Below are 25,374 nucleotides of genomic sequence, written 5' to 3'. Positions count from 1 at the left end.
TATATTAAGCCTTAAAGTTCTGCATAATTAAGGGCGTGGCCACTTGAGTGACAGGTGGATTGCCAGCTAGGCGGGCGTGGTTTCAGCAACCAGGCACTTCAGCTCCACCCACGTCCCGCCTCTTTGCCTATTATCAGTTATCCGGGAGTGACGCACTGCCAAATGGCAACAGCCGACTTTAGGCTTCAAAAATGCTCTTCAGAATCCTACGGGTGACGTCACGGACACTACGTCCATATTTTTTTTACAGTCTATGGTTTTACCATGCCTAATATCGATCTAACTTACTGCAGTGTGCAACAAGAACTCCAGCCGGGAAAATTTACATATTGTGGCTTTAAATATAATCTTGCTATGACATATTATTGTGAGGTATAGAGCGATAACTCATATTTATATGCATTCTGAGTAGTCTGCTATATTGTTATAAAGATCTCACTGCTCTACATTTACATCAGATCTTACTTTTTCAACTGCACCAAATTGCACATTTTTGTTCTGTTTGGGCCTCCATATTCTCCTATATCATATACTATGAGCCATAAAAGCCTGATGTATCAAATATACTCAACAAAAAACACATTTTTACTGTTCCATTTTTTTTTTTTTTTTGACTATTATTTCTTAGGTCAGGCCTTACAGGGTTAAAGGGATAGTTCAACCAAGCAGAGAGAGCAACCATTGACTACCATAGTATTTTTTTCTCTACTATGGTAGTCAATGGTTGCTCTCTCTGCTTCGTTACAAACATTCTTCTAAATATCTTCTTTTGTGTTCAGCAGAACAAAGACACTCATACAGGTTTGGAACAACTTGAGGGTGAGTAGATGATGACAGAATTTTCATTTTTGGGTGAACTATCCCTTTAAAAGTCATTGCATTAGATAATAAAATATCAAACCGGGTGTCATTGTTTTTTACTTTCTAATTAAAAACTGGTCAAATGTATGAAGTTTCGTGAGGATAACTCCAATGAGCCGACACACTGTAGCAGCGGGGAATGGAAATGTGATCCATGTCACATGGAATGACATCATGTGACAGTCCGATATCAGTGACACATTCACCACATGAACATGCACAAGCACAAAAAAACGGCACCAAATGTTTTCTTTAAAAAAGTTGCATTTTTATTTTATCAAATATAACAGATATTATTTCATAGCATAAATATATCATTGTTCATTAAGAGGGTCATATGAGAGCATACCATTTCTCACACAGATTAAGTGCTTTGCAGAGAAATTACAGTGAGACTGAACTCTAAAGCGTCTTATAATACACCTACTCATGTCTTGCACGTAACAAGGGTAAACACTTGGAAAGGTTTCAGGAGACTATGTAATATGCGATTGAAGAGCAACATGCTAAAGTTGGCATTAATCAGAAGTTGTCTTTTCTTCCCTATTGTGACGTATATCCAAGTGAAACGGCTTCTTGATCAAGAAAAAATGTAGGGTGGGACTGTATTTTGTCCATTGGGAATTGATTGGATGGTTGTGGTCTGCTATTGGTGGATCTCATGTGAGTGACAGGTTGCCCCGCCCTCACGCCAGTAAACACATCATCAGAGAAGAGAAGAGATGAGCTGCAAGAGGGAGGGGAAGATATTTTGGTTAAAGGTTACGAGGAAATATATGTGCACGGATAAATCATTTACAATAATTATTCCATAAAAAAATAGGAAATGTACATTTTGATTTCACTTTTTCACAAATAGGGTACAAAATCTGACTAGAGACTTTTAAAGGTGAGAAAAGGATGTTTGTCTACTTCAAGAGGTAAAACTAAATTTGTTATGATTATTTTTATTATTTTTATTTTATGACATTTGATATGACACATAGCAACCCTGTTACCACAATTGTGGAACATGCGAATACAGTTTAAAACTCTGATTTGTGACGCATTTAATTATTTTCAAGTAATAAACATTTAAAAATTAAATAAAACATTTTTTTAATTCAAAATAAATAATATAAATACCCCAGAATGGGTTACAAGGTTGCAGATTTATTTGGCACCAAATACTTATTTCTTATAAAGTAATTAAAAAAGGTTTGACTTTAGTAACAATCTGTGCATAAAAAAAAAAAAAAAAGAAATAAAATAAAAGTAAAAAATTATGTAACACCAATTTGTACCCTCATAGAAAATGTCCTAAGTGGGACATCTGTGAGCTCTCAGCAGGACATCAGCAGGGGGTTGGATGTGTTTGGGTGACCTGAGGTCACAGAAGGTCGTGACCCAGCGCTGACCTCCTCCTCTCCTCCGTCCAGGAGGTCACTGGACAGGAGCTGCTGGCAGAGTGTGTCCACCACCTGGAACACTGGAGTGCAGTCTGAAGGACAAGATGGGAGATTATCCAGCAGTTTTGGATAAAAGAAAACAAAGTAACGGAAACACATCTAGGCAGAGCTTACCGTGACTTTTTCTGCTACACAGATCTAGTGTGTTGATCAGTATTTTCCCCAAGATCCGGCGAGAGACTCTCTATCAGAACACAAGAGTAATTCATAATGTAATTGAATCACTAGGTGGCAGTGTGGACCTATCAATGCTGCTCTCCTCTACTCTACTGTTAGCACTGGCTATTCTGAAAAGCATTCTACTATACAGTTTCTGCAGTATATAGTATGCACACAGTCAATAGTATCTACATTTTCTTTTAATAAAGAGCACTACATTTGCCAAAAAGTGCAGTAAACAAGGCACACTGAAAGGAACAATATATCCCACAATGCAATGTGCATGGCTTGACTGTATGACTATCACTGTAAAGCTGCTTTGAAACAATCTGTAGAGTATAAAGCGCAATATAAAATATAAAAAAGGTGACTCGACTGGATGCAGCCATACTATTTTAGCCTAAAACTTTACTTGACTCACTATTGATTTGATTATTAACCCTCAAGACTTTAGTACACAAATTGGATTAAAAGAACTGAGCTAATATAACATAGAAAGGGCATGAGACAGCAATGATGCATACTGTTTGTTTCACTTGTTTTTAAAATAAATTGTAGGCAGTATATAATATACAGTATGAAGTACAGTAAGCAGCATGTATTTTGAACACAGCGTTTAATTAGGCTACAACAAACATTCAATGACGTTTGGTGACGAGTGTTTACTGCACTGATTGAACTATTTGCATTAAATGTGGGTATATACACGGTATTGCCAAAAGTTTTGGGGCACCTGCACATGAACTTTAATGACATCCCATTCTTTATCCGTAGGGTTTAATATGGAGTTGACCCACTCTTTGCAGCTCTAACAGCTTTAACTCTTCTGGGAAGGCTTTCTGACTCACACTGATGTTGGACGAGAAGGCCTGGCTCTCAGTCTCCGCTCTAATTCATCCCAAAGGTGTTCTATCGGGTTGAGGTCAGGACTCTGTGCAGGCCAGTCAAGTTCCTCCACACCAAACTCGCTCATCCATGTCTTTATGGGCCGACGCTTTGTGCACTGGTGCAGTCATGTTGGAGCACGAAAGGGCCATCCTCAAACTGTTCCCACAAAGTTTGGAGCATGAAATTGTCCAAATTGTCTTGGTATGCTGAAGCATTAAGGCCCAATCCCATTTCTACCTGTGAGCCCTTCCCTTTCCCCTACCCCTTCGTTTTGCGCATTCACGTGAAGGGGTAGGGGTGTCTGGATTCTCTTTTGGCTGTAGTGGTAGGGGTAAGGGGAAGGGCCAGATAGTCCTTCAAAAGAAGATTTTTCAGGACCACACTTCGAACGAAGGGGTATGAGGAGTTTCCCTCCACCGACTGCTGTGCTGCTAGAATGTGTGTATGTTGCCACTCGGGATCGATCACTTGCGTGTCACACTGTTGAGTGATCTGAACATATTAATAATAGTAAAAATATAATCTGGTCATCCTTCATAACGCAGTCGATATTTACATCACGTATCGTCTGTAAACTCTTGCGTTACCAAAGCAACGACTTGGATTTATAATGTATGAACATTATCGCAGCACCACAGTAGAAAACAAAACCATATCCGTACCGGCCGGCTCGGATCAGCACGGAATGGAACGGTTAATAAACAAAGAGAACAGTTTGGCCCGATGGAAAATCGGAAAATCTTCACTAATCTTGTATGTTCTGTCCCATTTTATGTATCATGATCATCTTAGGAAACTCTAAGGCTCTTATATGTTTTTGAACTGAAAACTAACACCGTTTTATTAAGTCCAAATACAGCGCAAAACTCTGTTGGGAGGGAGTAATTTGTTAAAAGTGCTCGCGCCTAATATAGCCTACGCACTTCACTGCTGTTCATACTGGTTAAATATCACAGGACACTAATAAAAGAAACAGGGTATGATGACGTGTGGTGGTATAGTAGTGGTGTCCCATTTCTTAGGGGAATATTTTCACCCCTACGCCTTGCCACTCTGTTTCAAGAGGCAAGGGGAACGGGTAGGTTTAGGGGAAGGTGAAGGGGTATCAAATAGAATTGGGATTGGGCCTAAGAGTTCCTTTCACTGGAACTAAGGGGCCAAGCCCAACCCCTGAAAAACAACCCCACACCATAATCCCCTCTCCACCAAACTTTACACTTGGCACAATGCAGTCAGGCAAGTACCGTTCTCCTGGCAACCGCCAAACCCAGACTCGTCCATCGGATTGCCAGACAGAGAAGCGTGATTGGTCACTCCAGAGAACACGTCTCAACTGCTCTAGAGCCAGTGGTGGCGTGCTTTACCCCACTGCATCCCACGCTTTGCATTGCACTTGGTGATGTTAGGCTTGGATGAGCTGCTCGGCCATGGAAACCCATTCCATGAAGCTCTACACACTGTTCTTGAGCTCATCTGAAGACCACACGAAGTTTGGAGGTCTGTAGCTGTTGACTCTGCAGAAAGTTGGCAACTTCTGCGCACTGTGACCCTCAGCATGCGCTGACCCCGCTCTGTGATTTTATGTGGCCTACCACTTCGTGGCGGAGTTGCTGTTGTTCCCAATTGCTTCCACTTTGTTATAATACCACTAACAGTTGAGCGTTTAATATTTAGAAGTGAGGAAATTTCAGGAATGGACTTATTGCAGGTGGCAACCGATCAGGGTACCACGCTTGAGTTCACTGAGCTCCTGAGAGCCACCCATTCTTTCACAGATGTTTGTAGAAGCGTCTGCATGCCTAGTGTTTGATTTTATACACCTGTGGCCATGGAAGTGATTGGAACACCTGAATTCAATGATTTGGACGGGTGTCCCAATACTTTTGGAAATATAGTTTATATACATTTATAATAAATTTAAACAAATTAATAATACAATTAAAACAATCAAAATAATAAAGATGAAATATTTTATGTTTACCTACGTCATGTGACCATTAACCTACATCAGAGAACCATAAAAATGCAAATGTGTTGTTATATTATTGAAATATTAACTAAAAACAACAGGTGATACTTTAAGTTAGTATTTTTAGTCAAAGGGGTTCAGCTGGAAAAAAAAAAAAACATTTGGAAATCCCTGCATTAAATAATAAAGGTTTTTCTTCTAATTTTATAATATAAAATATTTATTTTAAATATAAATATATTACACTATTTTATAGATTTAAACATATAAAAATAAATATAAGTTAAGTATTTATGAATATTTATAAAAAAATATATATTATTTAAAAATATAATTTAATGTTTTTTGCTTGTTAACCCCTAACCCTAAGTACGGGAGTATGGCAAAAAAAAAAAAAGTCCTATTGACTTACAATGAAGGGATCAAGAGATCTGTATCATATGTTGACTTGGGTCAGTAAGCATCCATCCATCCATAACCTCTTTCAGAAAATGTAAAATTCTTTTTCTAAGGCATGTTTATAAAATCTACCTTAATGTCCTGTTTGAACAAAGGCCTAATCCTGGCTTAATCTAAACTCTGTCTGTGTGAAACCAGGCCCTATTTTTAATCGAATTCTTACTTTATGTGGGATCTGCAGCAGTAAAGCGAGTGCATCAGTCAGTCTCTCCTCCAGCAGTGAATGATGAGCTCTCAAGCTGTCCATCTCTTTCTGCTTCATCTGCAGAACGTGACAGAGAAGGCAAGGGTTATTTAGAGAAGATGTGGTGTATGGCAATCCTGTAGTTTCTGCTTCAACTCTCACCTTTATTACTTCATTCCCCCTCTCCTCCGCTTGAGGAATCCATGCGCGACCTTTAGTTTCTGTGCTGTGATTGGAGCTCTGAGAGACCAGCCAGTTACAGATAGCAGCTTTCTGACACCTGTAGAAGGAGGACATGTCCAATTAATGCAAGCATGTGTTGAGGCCAAAAAGCACAGAAAGAAAATTATAGACTTGTTTTGTTTGATATTTAGGATATATTTACCCCGTAGCACAGCTGTGTAATCTGTTAATCAGCCGTTTGACCTCCAGGTGGCAGCACTGTCCTTCATCCATGCCTCTCTCCTCCTCTTCCTCATCTGATGCTGCCCGACCCTCTACTGACCTCTGCAGACCTTCTTCTGAACAGAGACATCACATGACTACTACTGCCTTTAAAGGGATAGTTCACCCAAAAATGAAAATTCAGTCATTAATTAATCACCCTCATGTCGTTGAAATCTCATTGGTTCTTGCGGAAGCTCAAACGTGATGCGTAACACGAGAATGAACCTCATTGGTTCTTGCGGAAGCTCAAACGTGATGCGTAACATGAGAATGAACCTCATTGGTTCTTGCAGAAGCTCAAACGTGATGCGTAACACGAGAATGAACCTCATTGGTTCTTGCGGAAGCTCAAACGTGATGCGTAACACAAGAATGAACCTCATTGGTTCTTGCGGAAGCTCAAACGTGATGCGTAACACGAGAATGAGCCTCATTGGTTCTTGCGGAAGCTCAAACGTGATGCGTAACACGAGAATGAACCTCATTGGTTCTTGCTGAAGCTCAAACGTGATGCGTAACACGAGAATGAGCCTCATTGGTTCTTGCGGAAGCTCAAACGTGATGCGTAACACGAGAATGAACCTCATTGGTTCTTGCTGAAGCTTAAACGTGATGCGTAACACGTGAATTAACCTCATTGGTTCTTGCTGAAGCTTAAACGTGATGCGTAACACGAGAATGAACCTCATTGGTTCTTGCGGAAGCTCAAACGTGATGCGTAACACAAGAATGAACCTCATTGGTTCTTGCTGAAGCTCAAACGTGATGCGTAACACAAGAATGAACCTCATTGGTTCTTGCTGAAGCTCAAACGTGATGCGTAACACAAGAATGAACCTCATTGGTTCTTGCTGAAGCTCAAATGTTATGCGTAACACGAGAATGAACCTCATTGGTTCTTGCGGAAGCTCAAATGTTATGCGTAACACGAGAATGAACCTCATTGGTTCTTGCAGAAGCTCAAACGTGATGCGTAACATGAGAATGAACCTCATTGGTTCTTGCAGAAGCTCAAACGTGATGCGTAACACGAGAATGAGCCTCATTGGTTCTTGCGGAAGCTCAAACGTGATGCGTAACACGAGAATGAACCTCATTGGTTCTTGCTGAAGCTCAAACGTGATGCGTAACACGAGAATGAACCTCATTTGTTCTTGCGGAAGCTCAAACGTGATGCGTAACACGAGAATGAACCTCATTGGTTCTTGCTGAAGCTTAAACGTGATGCGTAACACAAGAATGAACCTCATTGGTTCTTGCGGAAGCTCAAATGTTATGCGTAACACGAGAATGAACCTCATTGGTTCTTGCTGAAGCTTAAACGTGATGCGTAACATGAGAATGAACCTCATTTGTTCTTGCGGAAGCTCAAACGTGATGCGTAACACGAGAATGAACCTCATTGGTTCTTGCTGAAGCTTAAACGTGATGCGTAACACAAGAATGAACCTCATTGGTTCTTGCGGAAGCTCAAATGTTATGCGTAACACGAGAATGAACCTCATTTGTTCTTGCGGAAGCTCAAACGTGATGCGTAACACGAGAATGAACCTCATTGGTTCTTGCTGAAGCTCAAACGTGATGCGTAACACAAGAATGAACCTCATTGGTTCTTGCGGAAGCTCAAATGTTATGCGTAACACGAGAATGAACCTCATTGGTTCTTGCTGAAGCTTAAACGTGATGCGTAACATGAGAATGAACCTCATTGGTTCTTGCGGAAGCTCAAACGTGATGCGTAACACAAGAATGAACCTCATTGGTTCTTGCTGAAGCTCAAATGTTATGCGTAACACGAGAATGAACCTCATTGGTTCTTGCGGAAGCTCAAATGTTATGCGTAACACGAGAATGAACCTCATTGGTTCTTGCGGAAGCTCAAATGTTATGCGTAACATGAGAATGAACCTCATTGGTTCTTACTGAAGCTCAAACGTGATGCGTAACACAAGAATGAACCTCATTGGTTCTTGCATTGGAACGACATGAGGGTGAGTAAATAATGACAGAATGTTCCTTTTTGTATGAACTTTCCCTTTAATTCTCGACTCTAATTTCTCCACTCTGCTCTTTTTATGCATTAGCTATAGTGCACATGTTCTATTCTGAACATAGCCACAACTATTGAGATTGTGCATGCCAAAAATAACAAACAAAAAAAGTGATTTCTTATGCTCTGAATCTGAATTTGACATGATTTTATGATTGTTTTTTGTTCTCCTTACCTCTTCTGATGAGGGCATCATCATGGAGGGAGGGAAATCCGGAACTCCATGGTTCAGCCAGTGTTTGGGTTCTGTTCATATTCAGCTCTGAGCAGGTGCACTGGGCCCTAAGAACAAGTCATAAAGAATATAAACATGATCAAAAAACCATCTGTGCTGGCTGAGTCAAGATCTTTGGAATCCAAATGTTTAAGATCACATGACTGAAAGAGGACAGCATGTGTGGATTTTCTAAGCAAGGAACCTGGCATGTTTCAACCTGCTTTTCCAGGTGAGGAATGAGCATTACATAACCGCTGTGTGATGCAAATAATGAAATATTAACCCAGATATTAATCTGCTCAGCGTCTACTGAAAGCCAGCCATCTACTTGATTGATTGCAAGGTTAATGTAAGCTAAAGTTTCAGCTCTGGCATTTAGCCATGCATGCTGGAAATAGTTCTAAGAATACAGAAGTTTATTAGCTGATTAAACTGAAACTTGCTGTTAGCACTAGCCTTTAGTGTGTCATCTCTAATTCATACATCGCAGACTGAGATAGAGGAGTGTGGAAGCTTTATATCTCACAATTCTGACTTTATATCTCACAATTCTGACTTTATATCTCACAATTCTGACTTTATATCTCACAATTCTGACTTTATATCTCACAATTCTGACTTTATATCTCACAATTCTGACTTTATATCTCACAATTCTGACTTTATATCTCACAATTCTGACTTTATATCTCACAATTCTGACTTATTATCTCACAATTCTGACTTTATATCTCTCGATTCTGACTTTATATCTCACAATTCTGACTTTATATCTCACAATTCTGACTTTATATCTCACAATTCTGACTTTATATCTCACAATTCTGACTTATTATCTCACAATTCTGACTTTATATCTCTCGATTCTGACTTTATATCTCACAATTCTGACTTTATATCTCACAATTCTGACTTTATATCTCTCGATTCTGACTTTATATCTCTCGATTCTGACTTTATATCTCACAATTCTGACTTTATATCTCACAATTCTGACTTTATATCTCTCGATTCTGACTTTATATCTCTCGATTCTGACTATATCTCACAATTCTGACTTTATATCTCTCGATTCTGACTTTATATCTCACAATTCTGACTTTATATCTCACAATTCTGACTTTATATCTCTCGATTCTGACTTTATATCTCACAATTCTGACTTTATATCGCACAATTCTGACTTTATATCACACAATTCTGACTTTATATCTCACAATTCTGACTTTATATCTCTCGATTCTGACTTTATATCTCACAATTCTGACTTTATATCTCTCAATTCTGACTTTATATCTCTCAATTCTGACTTTATATCTCACAATTCTGACTTTATATCTCTCAATTCTGACTTTATATCTCTCAATTCTGACTTTATATCTCACAATTCTGACTTTATATCTCTCAATTCTGACTTTATATCTCTCGATTCTGACTTTATATCTCACAATTCTGACTTTATATCTCTCAATTCTGACTTTATATCTCTCAATTCTGACTTTATATCTCACAATTCTGACTTTATATCTCTCAATTCTGACTTTATATCTCTCAATTCTGACTTTATATCTCACAATTCTGACTTTATATCTCTCAATTCTGACTTTATATATCACAATTCTGACTTTATATCACACAATTCTGACTTTATATCTCACAATTCTGACTTTATATCACACAATTCTGACTTTATATCTCTCAATTCTGACTTTATATCTCACAATTCTGACTTTATATCTCACAATTCTGACTTTATATCTCACAATTCTGACTTTATATCTCACAATTCTGACTTTATATCACACAATTCTGACTTTATATCTCACAATTCTGACTTTATATCACACAATTCTGACTTTATATCTCTCAATTCTGACTTTATATCTCACAATTCTGACTTTATATCTCACAATTCTGACTTTATATCTCTCAATTCTGACTTTATATCTCTCAATTCTGACTTTATATCTCACAATTCTGACTTTATATCTCACAATTCTGACTTTATATCTCACAATTCTGACTTTATATCACACAATTCTGACTTTATATCTCACAATTCTGACTTTATATCACACAATTCTGACTTTATATCTCTCAATTCTGACTTTATATCTCACAATTCTGACTTTATATCTCACAATTCTGACTTTATATCTCACAATTCTGACTTTATATCTCACAATTCTGACTTTATATCTCACAATTCTGACTTTATATCTCACAATTCTGACTTTATATCACACAATTCTGACTTTATATCTCTCAATTCTGACTTTATATATCTCAATTCTGACTTTATATCTCACAATTCTGACTTTATATCTCTCAATTCTGACTTTATATATCACAATTCTGACTTTATATCTCACAATTCTGACTTTATATCTCACAATTCTGACTTTATATCACACAATTCTGACTTTATATCTCACAATTCTGACTTTATATCACACAATTCTGACTTTATATCTCTCAATTCTGACTTTATATCTCTCAATTCTGACTTTATATCTCACAATTCTGACTTTATATCTCACAATTCTGACTTTATATCTCACAATTCTGACTTTATATCTCACAATTCTGACTTTATATCTCACAATTCTGACTTTATATCACACAATTCTGACTTTATATCTCACAATTCTGACAATTCTGACTTTATATCTCACAATTCTGACTTTATATCACACAATTCTGACTTTATATCTCTCAATTCTGACTTTATATCTCTCAATTCTGACTTTATATCTCTCAATTCTGACTTTATATCTCACAATTCCGACTTTATATCTCACAATTCTGACTTTATATCTCACAATTCTGACTCTATATCTCTCAATTCTGACTTTATATCTCTCAATTCTGACTTTATATCTCACAATTCTGACTTTATATCTCACAATTCTGACTTTATATCTCACAATTCTGACTTTATATCTCACAATTCTGACTTTATATCACACAATTCTGACTTTATATCTCACAATTCTGACAATTCTGACTTTATATCTCACAATTCTGACTTTATATCACACAATTCTGACTTTATATCTCTCAATTCTGACTTTATATCTCTCAATTCTGACTTTATATCTCTCAATTCTGACTTTATATCTCACAATTCCGACTTTATATCTCACAATTCTGACTTTATATCTCACAATTCTGACTCTATATCTCTCAATTCTGACTTTATATCTCTCAATTCTGACTTTATATCTCACAATTCTGACTTTATATCTCTCAATTCTGACTTTATATCTCACAATTCTGACTTTATATCTCTCAATTCTGACTTTATATCTCTCAATTCTGACTTTATATCTCTCAATTCTGACTTTATATCTCACAATTCTGACTTTATATCTCTCAATTCTGACTTTATATCTCTCAATTCTGACTTTATATCTCACAATTCTGACTTTATATCTCACAATTCTGACTTTATATCTCACAATTCTGACTTTATATCTCACAATTCTGACTTTATATCTCTCAATTCTGACTTTATATCTCACAATTCTGACTTTATATCTCACAATTCTGACTTTATATCTCACAATTCTGACTTTATATCTCTCAATTCCGACTTAATATCTCACAATTCCGACTTTATATCTCACAATTCCGACTTTATATCTCTCAATTCCGACTTAATATCTCACAATTCCGACTTAATATCTCACAATTCCGACTTTATATCTCACAATTCTGACTTTATATCTCTCAATTCTGACTTTATATCTCACAATTCTGACTTTATATCTCACAATTCTGACTTTATATCTCTCAATTCTGACTTTATATCTCACAATTCTGACTTTATATCTCTCAATTCTGACTTTATACCTCACAGTTCTGACTTTATATCTCACAATTCTGACTTTATATCTCACAATTCCGACTTTATATCTCACAATTCCGACTTTATATCTCTCAACTCTGACTTTATATCTCACAATTACGACTTTATATCTCACAATTCTGACTTTATATCTCACAATTCCGACTTTATATCTCTCAACTCTGACTTTATATCTCACAATTCTGACTTTATATCTCTCGATTCTGACTTTATATCTCTCGATTCTGACTTTATATCTCACAATTCTGACTTTATATCTCTCGATTCTGACTTTATATCTCACAATTCTGACTTTATATCTCACAACTCTGACTTTATATCTCACAATTCTGACTTTATATCTCTCAATTCTGACTTTATATCTCACAATTCTGACTTTATATCTCACAATTCTGACTTTATATCTCACAATTCTGACTTTATATCTCTCAATTCCGACTTAATATCTCACAATTCCGACTTTATATCTCACAATTCTGACTTTATATCTCTCAATTCCGACTTAATATCTCACAATTCCGACTTAATATCTCACAATTCCGACTTTATATCTCACAATTCTGACTCTATATCTCTCAATTCTGACTTTATATCTCACAATTCCGACTTTATATCTCACAATTCTGACTTTATATCTCTCAATTCTGACTTTATATCTCACAATTCTGACTTTATATCTCACAATTCTGACTTTATATCTCTCAATTCTGACTTTATATCTCACAATTCTGACTTTATATCTCTCAATTCTGACTTTATATCTCACAATTCTGACTTTATATCTCTCAATTCTGACTTTATACCTCACAGTTCTGACTTTATATCTCACAATTCTGACTTTATATCTCACAATTCCGACTTTATATCTCACAATTCCGACTTTATATCTCTCAACTCTGACTTTATATCTCACAATTACGACTTTATATCTCACAATTCTGACTTTATATCTCACAATTCCGACTTTATATCTCTCAACTCTGACTTTATATCTCACAATTCTGACTTTATATCTCTCGATTCTGACTTTATATCTCACATTTCTTACTTTAAATCTCACAATTCTGACTTTATATCTCTCAACTCTGACTTTATATCTCACAATTCTGACTTTATATCTCTCGATTCTGACTTTATATCTCTCGATTCTGACTTTATATCTCACAATTCTGACTTTATATCTCTCGATTCTGACTTTATATCTCACAATTCTGACTTTATATCTCACAACTCTGACTTTATATCTCACAATTCCGACTTTATATCTCACAATTCCGACTTTATATCTCACAATTCCGACTTTATATCTCTCAGTTCTGACTTTATATCTCACAATTCTGACTTTATATCTCTCAATTCTGACTTTATATCTCACAATTCTGACTTTATATCTCTCGATTCTGACTTTATATCTCACAATTCTGACTTTATATCTCTCGATTCTGACTTTATATCTCTCGATTCTGACTTTATATCTCACAATTCTGACTTTATATCTCTCAATTCTGACTTTATATCTCACAATTCCGACTTTATATCTCTCAGTTCTGACTTTATATCTCACAATTCTGACTTTATATCTCTCAATTCTGACTTTATATCTCTCAATTCTGACTTTATATCTCACAATTCTGACTTTATATCTCACAATTCTGACTTTATATCTCTCAATTCTGACTTTATATCTCACAATTCTGACTTTATATCTCACAATTCTGACTTTATATCTCTCAATTCTGACTTTATATCTCACAATTCTGACTTTATATCTCTCGATTCTGACTTTATATCTCTCGATTCTGACTTTATATCTCACAATTCTGACTTTATATCTCTCAATTCTGACTTTATATCTCACAATTCCGACTTTATATCTCTCAGTTCTGACTTTATATCTCACAATTCTGACTTTATATCTCTCAATTCTGACTTTATATCTCACAATTCTGACTTTATATCTCTCGATTCTGACTTTATATCTCTCGATTCTGACTTTATATCTCACAATTCTGACTTTATATCTCTCAATTCTGACTTTATATCTCACAATTCCGACTTTATATCTCTCAACTCTGACTTTATATCTCACAATTCCGACTTTATATCTCACAATTCCGACTTTATATCTCTCAGTTCGGACTTTATGTCTCACAATTCTGCTAATAAAAGCCACAAAATACTTCACATATCATTTCTCTGTATGCTTTTCCTCAGATCTTTGCAGTATCTGACTGCATAATGTTTATAGATGCAAGAGACAAATGAGCCAGCACTGCAAAAATCACTGACCATAAACGTCTTTGATCTCTGACCGTCCGACATACCTGCTTAAACACGTGCCTACCTTATATCCTTCCTCACAGGATATAATAAGACATGTATAGTTAGATGCTGTAATAGAGGCTTTGAATGATTTGCTGTAATACTCGCACTTGAAAGAAAATGACTAATAACCATCTGCAGGAAACTGTGCTGTCCTGTGTTATTAAGGCAGGTCAGTAATATCTGTCAAGGGCAATATCAAGCATGCCTGTGACGTGCCCTTCAACGCTGCTCCTTACTAATCTGTGTCATAACCAACCCACCCCTGCTCCTTGACTCATCAACACCAACTCAAGCCAGATGCAAGATTTTGTGTTGATTATGGTCTCTTGTCTGGGAACGCCTTTGTGGTCTGTTCTGGGTCTTAGAAAAGTATTTCTGTGTGTTTGGCATGGTAATGGGTGTGACAATTTTGATAAGTTTGGTCTTGGCGAAATAGATCTGCTACAGAGCAAGTACGGGACTAGCCACTGCCCAAACATACACGACACGCTGCTGTGAGCAAGTAAGACATGCTGCTGCTGCTGTACAATATAGCATATGAATTACCCCTAGCAGCTGTATACAGGTGGGGCGTGCTGCAACTGCTACAGTAAGTACTGACCAAGTTTTTAAAGGTTGAGCAGCGAGCTCATTGGCTACTGATACAGCAGGAACGAGCTGTGCCCAGAGACAGAGCGACACGTGTCATATTCTAAAAACCACACCCACCAATCCAACGCTCTCCATTGACTTTGTATTGTGTGAAACGGCCTCCTTGTCATTTTTGACTTATAACAAAAAACAGAACAATGTCTAAAAGCTGATATGTGACAAGGAGGTGTACAGCAAACAAGCTAAACAAAACCCAGAACCAAAAACCCAGAAGTTTTTCTAAGCTGTTGACCCAAAAAACGAGCGTTTAAGGACACAAAAGTGGATACAGGCAATTGAGACAGAGCGCGACATGTTATATTACACTGAGAACTACACCCACTAGAGGGAACGTAATCAGTGACAGGAAATATAATATATAAAACTGACATTTGGATATTTGACTTAACAGTGACTAAATGTTTACTGCACACACAGGCATACTGAGACATACTGAGAGTCAGAATCCAAAAATGTACCCATTCTTCCTGCTGATGCTTCACGTCTTATTGCCTGTATCCACTTTTGTCTCCTTAAATGCTCGTTTCTTTGGGGTTGACAGCTTATAAAAACGTATTTCTGTGTTTTTTAGCTTGTTTGCTGTACACTTTGTCACATAGCAGCTTTTAGACATCGTTCTATTTTTTGTTATAAGTCATAAATGACAAGGAGGCCGCTTCACGAAATGCAAAATCAATGGAGAGCGTTGAATTGGACACTTTTTTGATAAATCCGATATGAAATGTTGACAGCCGATAAAACATTAAAGGTGCACTGTCTAAATTTTAGCGTCATCTAGCAGAGAGGTTGTGAATTGAAGCCGCCTACCACACACCCCTCGGTTACGAAGCACATAGAGAAGCTACGGTGGCTGACACAGGACAAAGATATTGTCTGAGACAGCAGAGAGTAGCTAGCGCTCTGTAGAGAAGTTTGTCCGTTTAGGGCTACTGTAGAAACATGGCGGCACAAAATAGTGACTTCACTGTAAGGGGACCAGCAGTGTAAGAAGACAGAAATGGCTCATTCTAAGGTAATACAAACATAACGGTTCATTATGTAAGTTCTTTATACACCAATGAAAACATAGTTATGTGTAGTATCATATTGCATTTCTGTCAATACTCATAAATATTACACACTGCACCTTTAAGTAAAATCATTTTAATTAAAAAAAACACCTGTGTGCATTTCTTTCTTCTGTGAAACACAAAAAAAGTAAAAAAAAAAAAAAAAATTATCTTTTTTTTTTTTTTTCAATACAATGAATGTCAATGGATTCCAGTGTTATTTTGGACCCCACTGACTTTTATTTTAATGGATAAAAACAGTTAACAAAGAATGTGAGTGAATAAATGATGACAGTATTTTCATTCTTGGGTGAACTAATATTCAGACAGTACTGAAATATTTGTTATGTTTTTGAAAGAAATCTCTTATATTCACTAAGGCTGTGATATTTGATCATATATACTGTAAAAGAAAACTGTGATATTATGTAATATTATTAGAATTAAAGATATATTTTCTATTATATTTTAAAATGTAATTTATTTCTGTGATGCAAAGCTGAATTTTCAGCATCATTACTCCAGTCTTCAGTGTCACATGATCCTTCAGAAATCGTTCTAATATGATGATTTGATGAGCGAGAAACATTTCTGATTATTATCAATGTTGAAAACAGTTGTGCTGCTTAATACTTTTGTGGAAACCATGATACGTTTGTTTTCAGGATTCTTTGATGAATAGAAAGTTCAAATGAACAGCATTTATTTGAAATAGAAATCTTCATTATGGCCACTTTTGATCAATTCAATGCTGAATAAATTAATGGTGCACTTTGTAAAAAATGTTTAGTAAAATATCCAAAAACCACTAGGCCAGTGTTATATATTCTATTCAGTTGAGTACTTACAATATCCCAAATGTTACCACTATTTGTAAATCGTGAGAAAATTGCTATTTTACCCAAGGAACCGGGACGTGTGAGGGAGTCGCCTGTCGATTGCGTCATATCTGTGTTTCCTCGGTTTTATTTTGCAGAAAAGCTTTACTCTCACTGCAGTGTGAACAAGTGTCATAGCAGCCGCCGAGAGAACACACAGAGTAACGTCATAACATCATTAACACACTCAGATGTGTCTAATATGATAAACAGAGCTGCGTTACCTCATACTCATGACCGGAAAAGACGACTGTGCCATAATAAAAGTCCGCCGGCGACTATGCCATAATAAAAGTCAGCCGGCGACTATGCCATAATAAAGGTCCCGCTGCTCGCGAGGCTTGTGTTGGTCTCTTCTTGTTAACAATCGCTCCTGCTTCTGCTTCATACTACAGTAACGTTAATAATCACATCCATGAACATGATTTCTGCCCGAGTCCTATCCCGATTCTTTTCCACCGGCTGTGAGGCGAAGACCACATGTCCCAGATTCTGCGCTCAAACTTGGCGTCATCAAACTACGCCTTTGTTTTGAATAGGCAACCTCTAGTGGACTGACCCCAATTTTTTTAACTGTAGTATAGTTAAGCGTGTGTGTGACTGAAATGATAGCATGTTTAACTGTTCTACCTGAACTTCTCCAGCTGGTTCTCCAGACTCTGTACTCGTTCTCGGAGAAGGTCAGCTTGTTTGGCCTGGTCTTGTAAGGCCCTCACGCCCTTCAGGCCTGCGGCCAGTGACCCTCTGACCTCTTCTGTCCTCTTCTTAATCCGTGCGTTTTCAGTCCTGACACTGCCCATGATCTCCTGCATCCTGCCGAGCTCTCCATAAGCTGCCATCAGCTCTTCCTCTAACCTCTGGTTAAACCTCATGGCTTCCTCCAGCTGTCCATCACGTGAAGCACGGATCAGCTCCAGCTCTCGCAGGAGGTCTTTAGTGCCTCTTCTGGTGTCCAATTCCATGTGTTTGGATTGTCGTGTTTTTGTTTTGCCCCCAGCGCTGCAGTCTTGTTTCTCCGGGGTTCCACCAGCTGTGTGTTGTGGCGGAGCGTCTTTTCGGCGTAACGCCACCTCCAGGGCCATGCACCGCGCGTCGCTGCTCTGGAGAGCTGAACGTAAGTCCTCCACCAGCTCCCTCAGACTGGCGTTCTCCAACTCTAGCTGGTCCTGCCATCTCCTCTGAGGGTTAATATCCACTGCAATAAATATAGTACAATTACACCTTCAGTAATGACCAAATCTATTTGTATCATAGCTATAAGGTTTATTTTTTTATTATGAATCAATTATTTTCAGTGCTGTCAAATCGATTAGTAGTCGCGATTAATCGCATCGGAAATTAAAAGTTTGTGTTTACATAATATATGTGTGTGTACTGTGTATAATTATTATGTATATTTGAATACACACACATGCATGTATACATTTAAGAAATATATTGTATATAAATATGTATATATTTTATATATAAATATAACACATTTAATACATAATACATAATAATTATACACAGTAAACTCATATATATTATGTAAACACACACTTTTTTATTTTTAGTGATTAATCGCGATTAATCGATTTGATAGCACTAATTATGTTTTATTATTTTTAATAAATATGACATTGTTTTGTCTATTTTATTTCTTACTAAATGTGATACAATATAATTCAAATATTGTATGTTATTAGAAGCGTAAAATCACATACATTACAATTAAATAATTTTATATAATAAAAAAATGTTTACTATTTATTTAAAAATAAAAATAGTGAGGTGAGGGTTACAGTTATATCTGTAATAGCTGCAATAAACATAACAAAATTTGCATTTTAAACTACTTTTGCTTTTAAATGAATTCAGAGAAAGTATAGGCTACATTATTTATTAATCAGTGTAAAAACTAATGAATAAATACATGTTAAATATAATAACTATTAGTATATTCTTATACGTTCATTTGCTGCTCGTTTGTAAAGCATTTTAAGATGTAATCTTGTATGAAAAGTGATGAATAAACTGTTTATTTGGATTATTATCATTTACTTTAGTAATACACAAAGAAGCATGTTCTCCAAGGCTGCATTTATTTGATCACAATACAGTAAAAACAGTAATACTCTGTGTGTATAATAATATTATTACAATAACTGTTTTCTATTTGAATATATTTTAAAATGTAATTTATTCTTGTGATCAAAGTTGAATTTTCACCATCATTACTCCATCTTCAGAGTCACATGATCCTTTCGAATATGCTGATTTGCTGGTCGAGAAACATTTCTAATTATTTGAACATTTTATGTTGAAAACATTTCTTTTTTTCTTTTTTGTGGAAGCAGTGATACGTTTGTTTATATAACGTTAAATTTAATATATGCCATTTCTGGATGGCACAGACATACACTCTCATAAATAAATCTTCATTAATTATCAGTAAAGGCAAAAACTGTCGCCTAAGGCTTGAGTTTTTGGATGGAAAAATACGTATTAAATTAGCCCACCTGCCCTGACAGCTCAGGTGTGTGTGTGTGTGTGTGTGTGTGTGTGTGTGTGTGTGTGTGTGTGTGTGTGTGTGTGTGTGTGTGTGTGTGTGTGTGTGTGTGTGTGTGTGTGTGTGTGTGTGTGTGTGTTTGAAGGTCTTACCTGCGTTTTTCGTGAATTCCACAGCAGAACTCTGCAAATTATCCAGATTCTGAGATTGTCCGGATCTTCTCACTGCCCTCGTTCGGTTCTGGTGATCGGTAGACAGGTCAAAACTGACGCACTTTCTCCTCCGGACGCGGGGACACCGGAGCCTGATCTCGCGCTCGATGTGCTCGGTCTCCTCGCTGACCGGGAGTCGAGCTCCGGTCTGCATTTCCTGAGCTTTAAGCGAGAAAAATCCGCATAGTCGTGCGTGGAATTCTTTGAAGTTAAGCACACGAGGAAGTTGTTCTGAGGTGCCATTCTCAGTCCCTGCGCTCGCGGGAATCCCCAAAATAAAACACAGACTCCTAAAGTCCTCATCCGAGACGAGATCATCACCGCTGTAAAAGGCCAGGTGATGAAACACCTCCTGGAGGTACTGGTCCACGCCGGTAGCCAAAACCACGATCTCGTTTTCCACGCAGGGATCTGGACTGAAGTGGTGCGCGAGAGCGCATTTGAGCCACTCGCTTTTACGCGCCGCGCGGATCCGAGAAACCTGCATGACTGAAGACATCCACTAAACACCCGGGCTTCTACATACCCACCTTCTTCAGACAACACTTGTGTATTTGCAACATGTGCTCTAAATGGTTGCAAACTTACCAGATATGAGTATAAAAGGTAAAGCTTTACATCATAGGTGCTAATGTTTCACCTAAAAATATTAACTTAATCTAAAATGTATTGTTGACTACAAATTCTTTCCACCTCTTCCGTTCAGGGTGTGTGGTTGTGTGCGCCTTGACTTCAAAAGACCCACTCCACCCTTTGGGTTGACAGAGGAGTGTGTGTGTGTGTGTGTGTGTGTGTGTGTGTGTGTGTGTGTGTGGTGTTTCCATGGCACGTGAACGCTTTCAGATCCGTCCAATCACAGCTCCAGACTGAGGATTTTTTTGGAGCACGACCAAAAAAAAGTGATCTTCTCTGGAGCATGAAGAAAGACACTTAATACAGGTAGTGTGAACTCGTTAAAATGGCAGCTTTATCTAAGTTTAGAGATCACTTTGAGGGACTTTTCTAGCATGACTCACTGACTTAAGAGACTGAAATGAGACAGGTAACACCCAGAGCTGTAGCCTATAGAAGTTATTTTCCTCGCAACGCCTGAAAACATACATAATGAAGTCCATAAAAGGCATACAATTATGCTTTTTTATTCCAAATGAATAGAAAATATTTTATATACAATAAAGAAAAGTAATAAAAAGAAACAAAAGGAAAGATATTGTGTATTTATTAATATGTGTATATAATAAATACAATGTAATTTCCACTCATTATGTATTATTTATATTTAATGGTGTTCTGTGACATTTCATGACATTTAAAAAACAGATAGATAGATAGATAGATAGATAGATAGATAGATAGATAGATAGATAGATAGATAGATAGATAGATAGATAGATAGATAGATAGATAGATAGATAGATAGATAGATAGATAGATAGATAGATAGTGTTTTAACCCAGCGATTGGGTTGTTTTAAGCAAACATTTAACCCAACTGCTGGTTTAAAACGTCCCATTCACCGGTTTAAAACAACCTAATTGCTGGGTTAGTCCATTTTCAACCCAACTTGGGATGTTTTTAACCCAGTATTTTTTAGAGCGTAGATGGATGGATGGATGGATGGATGGATGGATGGAAGGATAGATAGATAGATAGATAGATAGATAGATAGATAGATAGATAGATAGATAGATAGATAGATAGATAGATAGATAGATAGATAGATAGATAGATAGATAGATAGATAGATAGATAGATAGATAGATAGATAGATAGATAGATAGATAGACAGGCTCTAAAAAATGCTGGGTTAAAAACAACCCAAGTTGGTTTGAAAATGGACTAACCCAGCAATTGGGTTGTTTGAAGCAAACATTTAACCCAACTGCTGGTTTAAAATGACCCATTAACTGGGTTTTAAACCCAACTTGAGTTGTTTTTAACCCAGTATTTTTAGAGCATAGATAGATAGATAGATAGATAGATAGATAGATAGATAGATAGATAGATAGATAGATAGATAGATAGATAGATAGATAGATAGATAGATAGATAGATAGATAGATAGATAGATAGATAGATAGATAGATAGATAGATAGATAGATAGATAGATAGATAGATTTACTATGTACTATAGATACTATATTTATCTATGACAGATACTTCTGCAAAGACCGTCAGAAAATGGCCTGTCGTCTGAGTCACAAGCTTTTGTTTCTTGACTGGAACTGCAGTTGGTTGACTTCCCGTAACTAAAGGACCCTTGAAGACACGTGATACAAAAGTCCTCTGTTAGTGTCTCTCAGATATACCACTCCGGAAATAACTGTCCTCCTCTTAATAACCTGCCATCTTAGTTCATGACAAATACTGTCATCCCACAGGAAATACTCCCACAATTACACCTGATAGCTCATTCCGTCATGTGTCATGTCGTTTTTTTCCCTTCGGTGTAGTGACTCAGAGAAAAGTGCTTTTGTTGAAAGGTGAGTTCAAACACTAAGATAAAGTAGCCTGTCGTTGTTTTAGGTTTGTCGTTGTTGTTGTGTTTTTTTGGTTGCATTTTCTGGAAGGTGAATCACCAGTGGATCTTTTGTTGTTATGTCTTAAATCTATTTGAATCATGTTATATCTTTTTGCGCAGCGCCAGATTGTCCATCTAGATGTGAGATATCATGATATCATACATTTGCTGGTGTCTGTCAGGTCTTGATGAGACAAGTCAAGATTCCACAGACCGTGAGCTATTTTCCAGAAAAGCAGACATAATTTATCGTAGATCATTGGCATGTTTGTGTTTTCATCCTAAAAGGGTCCATTTATCCCATGAAATAGTTTTATCATTGTCTGGTGCATTCAGTAAAGTGTTTTTACACATGCTTTCAATGCAGAAGTTGTTGCCTCAACTATGAGCGGTTGCTATATGCGGTTGGGGTGTTTTGCAGGGTTGCCATATCTGTGCAACAAAAGTAGCCCAATGACCAGACAAAAGTAGCCCAATGGCCAGACAAAAGTAGCCCAATGACCAGTCAAAAGTAGCCCAATGACCAGACAAAAGTTGCCCAATGGCCAGACAAAAGTAGCCCAATGACCAGTCAAAAGTAGCCCAATGACCAGACAAAAGTTGCCCAATGGCCAGTCAAAAGTAGCCCAATGACCAGACAAAACTTGCCCAATGGCCAGACAAAAGTAGCCCAATGGCCAGTCAAAAGTAGCCCAATGTGCAGTCAAAAGTAGCCCAATGTGCAGTCAAAAGTAGCCCAATGTGCAGTCAAAAGTAGCCCAATGTGCAGTCAAAAGTAGCCCAATGGTCAGACAAAAGTAGCCCAATGGCAGTCAAAAGTAGCCCAATTTCCAGACAAAAGTAGCCCAATGGCCAGACAAAAGTAGCCCAATGACCAGTCAAAAGTAGCCCAATGACCAGACAAAAGTTGCCCAATGGCCAGTCAAAAGTAGCCCAATGACCAGACAAAACTTGCCCAATGGCCAGACAAAAGTAGCCCAATGGCCAGTCAAAAGTAGCCCAATGTGCAGTCAAAAGTAGCCCAATGTGCAGTCAAAAGTAGCCCAATGTGCAGTCAAAAGTAGCCCAATGTGCAGTCAAAAGTAGCCTAATGGTCAGACAAAAGTAGCCCAATGGCAGTCAAAAGTAGCCCAATTTCCAGACAAAAGTAGCCCAATGGCCAGACAAAAGTAGCCCAATGGCAGTCAAAAGTAGCCCAATTTCCAGACAAAAGTAGCCCAATGGCCAGACAAAAGTAGCCCAAAAATAGCCCAATGCTATTTTCTCCATCGAGCGGCTGAATTCTCCACTGAATTTGTACGTCTTGGGGGTGTTGGACCACCAAAATCGTACTTACGGAAGAAGAAATCAACCTGTGGAAAAACATTTTACCTGCGGCAACAACTTAAAAGTAGCCCTGATTCCACGGGAAAACCACTGACTTGGCAACACTGGTGTTTTGAGGGATTTTTTTATACCTGGCTTATCAAACACCATCAAAAATATGATATAAATTAGAGTTAATGCTGTCAAATCGATTAATCATGATTAATCGCATCTAACATTAAAGTTTGTGTAAATATATATATACAATATATATGTGTGTGTGTGTGTGTGTGTGTGTGTGTGTGTGTGTGTGTGTGTGTGTGTGTGTGTGTGTGTGTGTGTGTGTGTGTGTGTGTGTGTGTGTGTGTGTGTGTGTGTGTGTGTGTGTGTGTGTGTGTGTGTGTGTGTGTGTGTGTGTGTGTGTGTGTGTGTGTGTGTGTGTGTGTGTGTGTGTGTATACATCCGACACAACATACTATATACAGTCAGGTCCATAAATATTGGGACATCGACACAATTCTCATCTTTTTGGCTCTATATACCACCACAAGGGATTTGAAATGAAACAAACAAAATGTGCTTTAACTGCAGACTTGTAGCTTTAATTTGAGGGTATGTACATCCAAATCAGGTGAACGGTGTAGGAATTACAACAGTTTGTATATGTGCCTCCCACTTTTTAAGGGACCAAAAGTAATGGGACAATTGGCTGCTCAGCGGTTCCATGAACAGGTGTGTGTTATTCCCTCATTATCCCATTTACAAGAAGCAGATAAAAGGTTCAGAGTTCATTTCAAGTGTGCTATTTGCATTTGGAAACTGTTGCTGTCAACTCTAAATATGAGATCCAAAGAGCTGTCACTATCAGGGAAGCAAGCCATCATTAGGCTGAAAAAACAAAACAAACCCATCAGAGAGATAGGAAAAACTTTAGGTGTGGCCAAATCAACTGTTTGGAACATCCTTAAAAAGAAAGAACGCACCGGTGAGCTCAGCAACACCAAAAGACCCGGAAGACCACTGAAAACAACTGTGGTGGATGACCGAAGAAGTCTTTCCCTGGTGAAGAAAACACCCTTCACAACAGTTGACCAGATCAAGAACACTTTCCAGGAGGTAGGTGTATGTGTGTCAAAGTCAACAACCAAGAGAAGACTTCACCAGAGTGAATACAGAGGGTTCACCACAAGATGCAAACCATTGGTGAGCCTCAAAAACAGGAAGGCCAGATTAGAGTTTGCCAAACATCTAAAAAAGCCTTCACAGTTCTGGAACAACATCCTATGGATCGATGAGACCAAGATCAACTTGTACCAGAGTGATGGGAAGAGAAGAGTATGGAGAAGGAAAGGAACTGCTCATGATCCAAAGCATACCACCTCATCAGT

General features: G+C 37.4%; 1 protein-coding gene across 1 annotated transcript; it reads right to left on the bottom strand.

Moving 5' to 3' along the window:
- Nucleotides 1–1,115: 1,115 nt before the first annotated feature.
- Nucleotides 1,116–20,907, bottom strand: LOC307143193 (EF-hand and coiled-coil domain-containing protein 1). The gene is made up of 9 exons (XM_079844521.1): nt 20,100–20,907; nt 18,087–18,651; nt 8,641–8,747; nt 6,354–6,489; nt 6,131–6,248; nt 5,948–6,046; nt 2,424–2,493; nt 2,145–2,341; nt 1,116–1,588 (listed from the first exon to the last, which is right to left on the bottom strand). The coding sequence occupies exons 1-8, from the start codon at nt 20,656–20,658 to the stop codon at nt 2,184–2,186; spliced, it is 1,812 nt and encodes a 603-aa protein (XP_079700647.1). The 5' UTR covers nt 20,659–20,907; the 3' UTR covers nt 1,116–1,588; nt 2,145–2,183.
- Nucleotides 20,908–25,374: the final 4,467 nt, after the last annotated feature.

This window comes from Gobio gobio, assembly GCF_949357685.1.
Source record: "Gobio gobio genome assembly, chromosome: 19".
Taxonomy (NCBI): Eukaryota; Metazoa; Chordata; class Actinopteri; order Cypriniformes; family Gobionidae; genus Gobio; species Gobio gobio.
Note: the sequence above shows the minus strand (reverse complement) of the source record. Positions and strands in the feature narration are given on the sequence as shown.

What these genes read in the sequence shown, in the direction of transcription:
- LOC307143193 (XM_079844521.1), bottom strand. Translation starts at nt 20,658, where the DNA reads ATGTCTTCAGTCATGCAGGTTTCTCGGATCCGCGCGGCGCGTAAAAGC. An exon ending in GGAATTCACGAAAAACGCAG is followed by an intron (nt 18,652 to 20,099) that starts GTAAGACCTTCA and finishes TATTTATTGCAG; the next exon opens with TGGATATTAACCCTCAGAGG. An exon ending in TGATGCCCTCATCAGAAGAG is followed by an intron (nt 6,490 to 8,640) that starts GTAAGGAGAACA and finishes GTCTCTGTTCAG; the next exon opens with AAGAAGGTCTGCAGAGGTCA.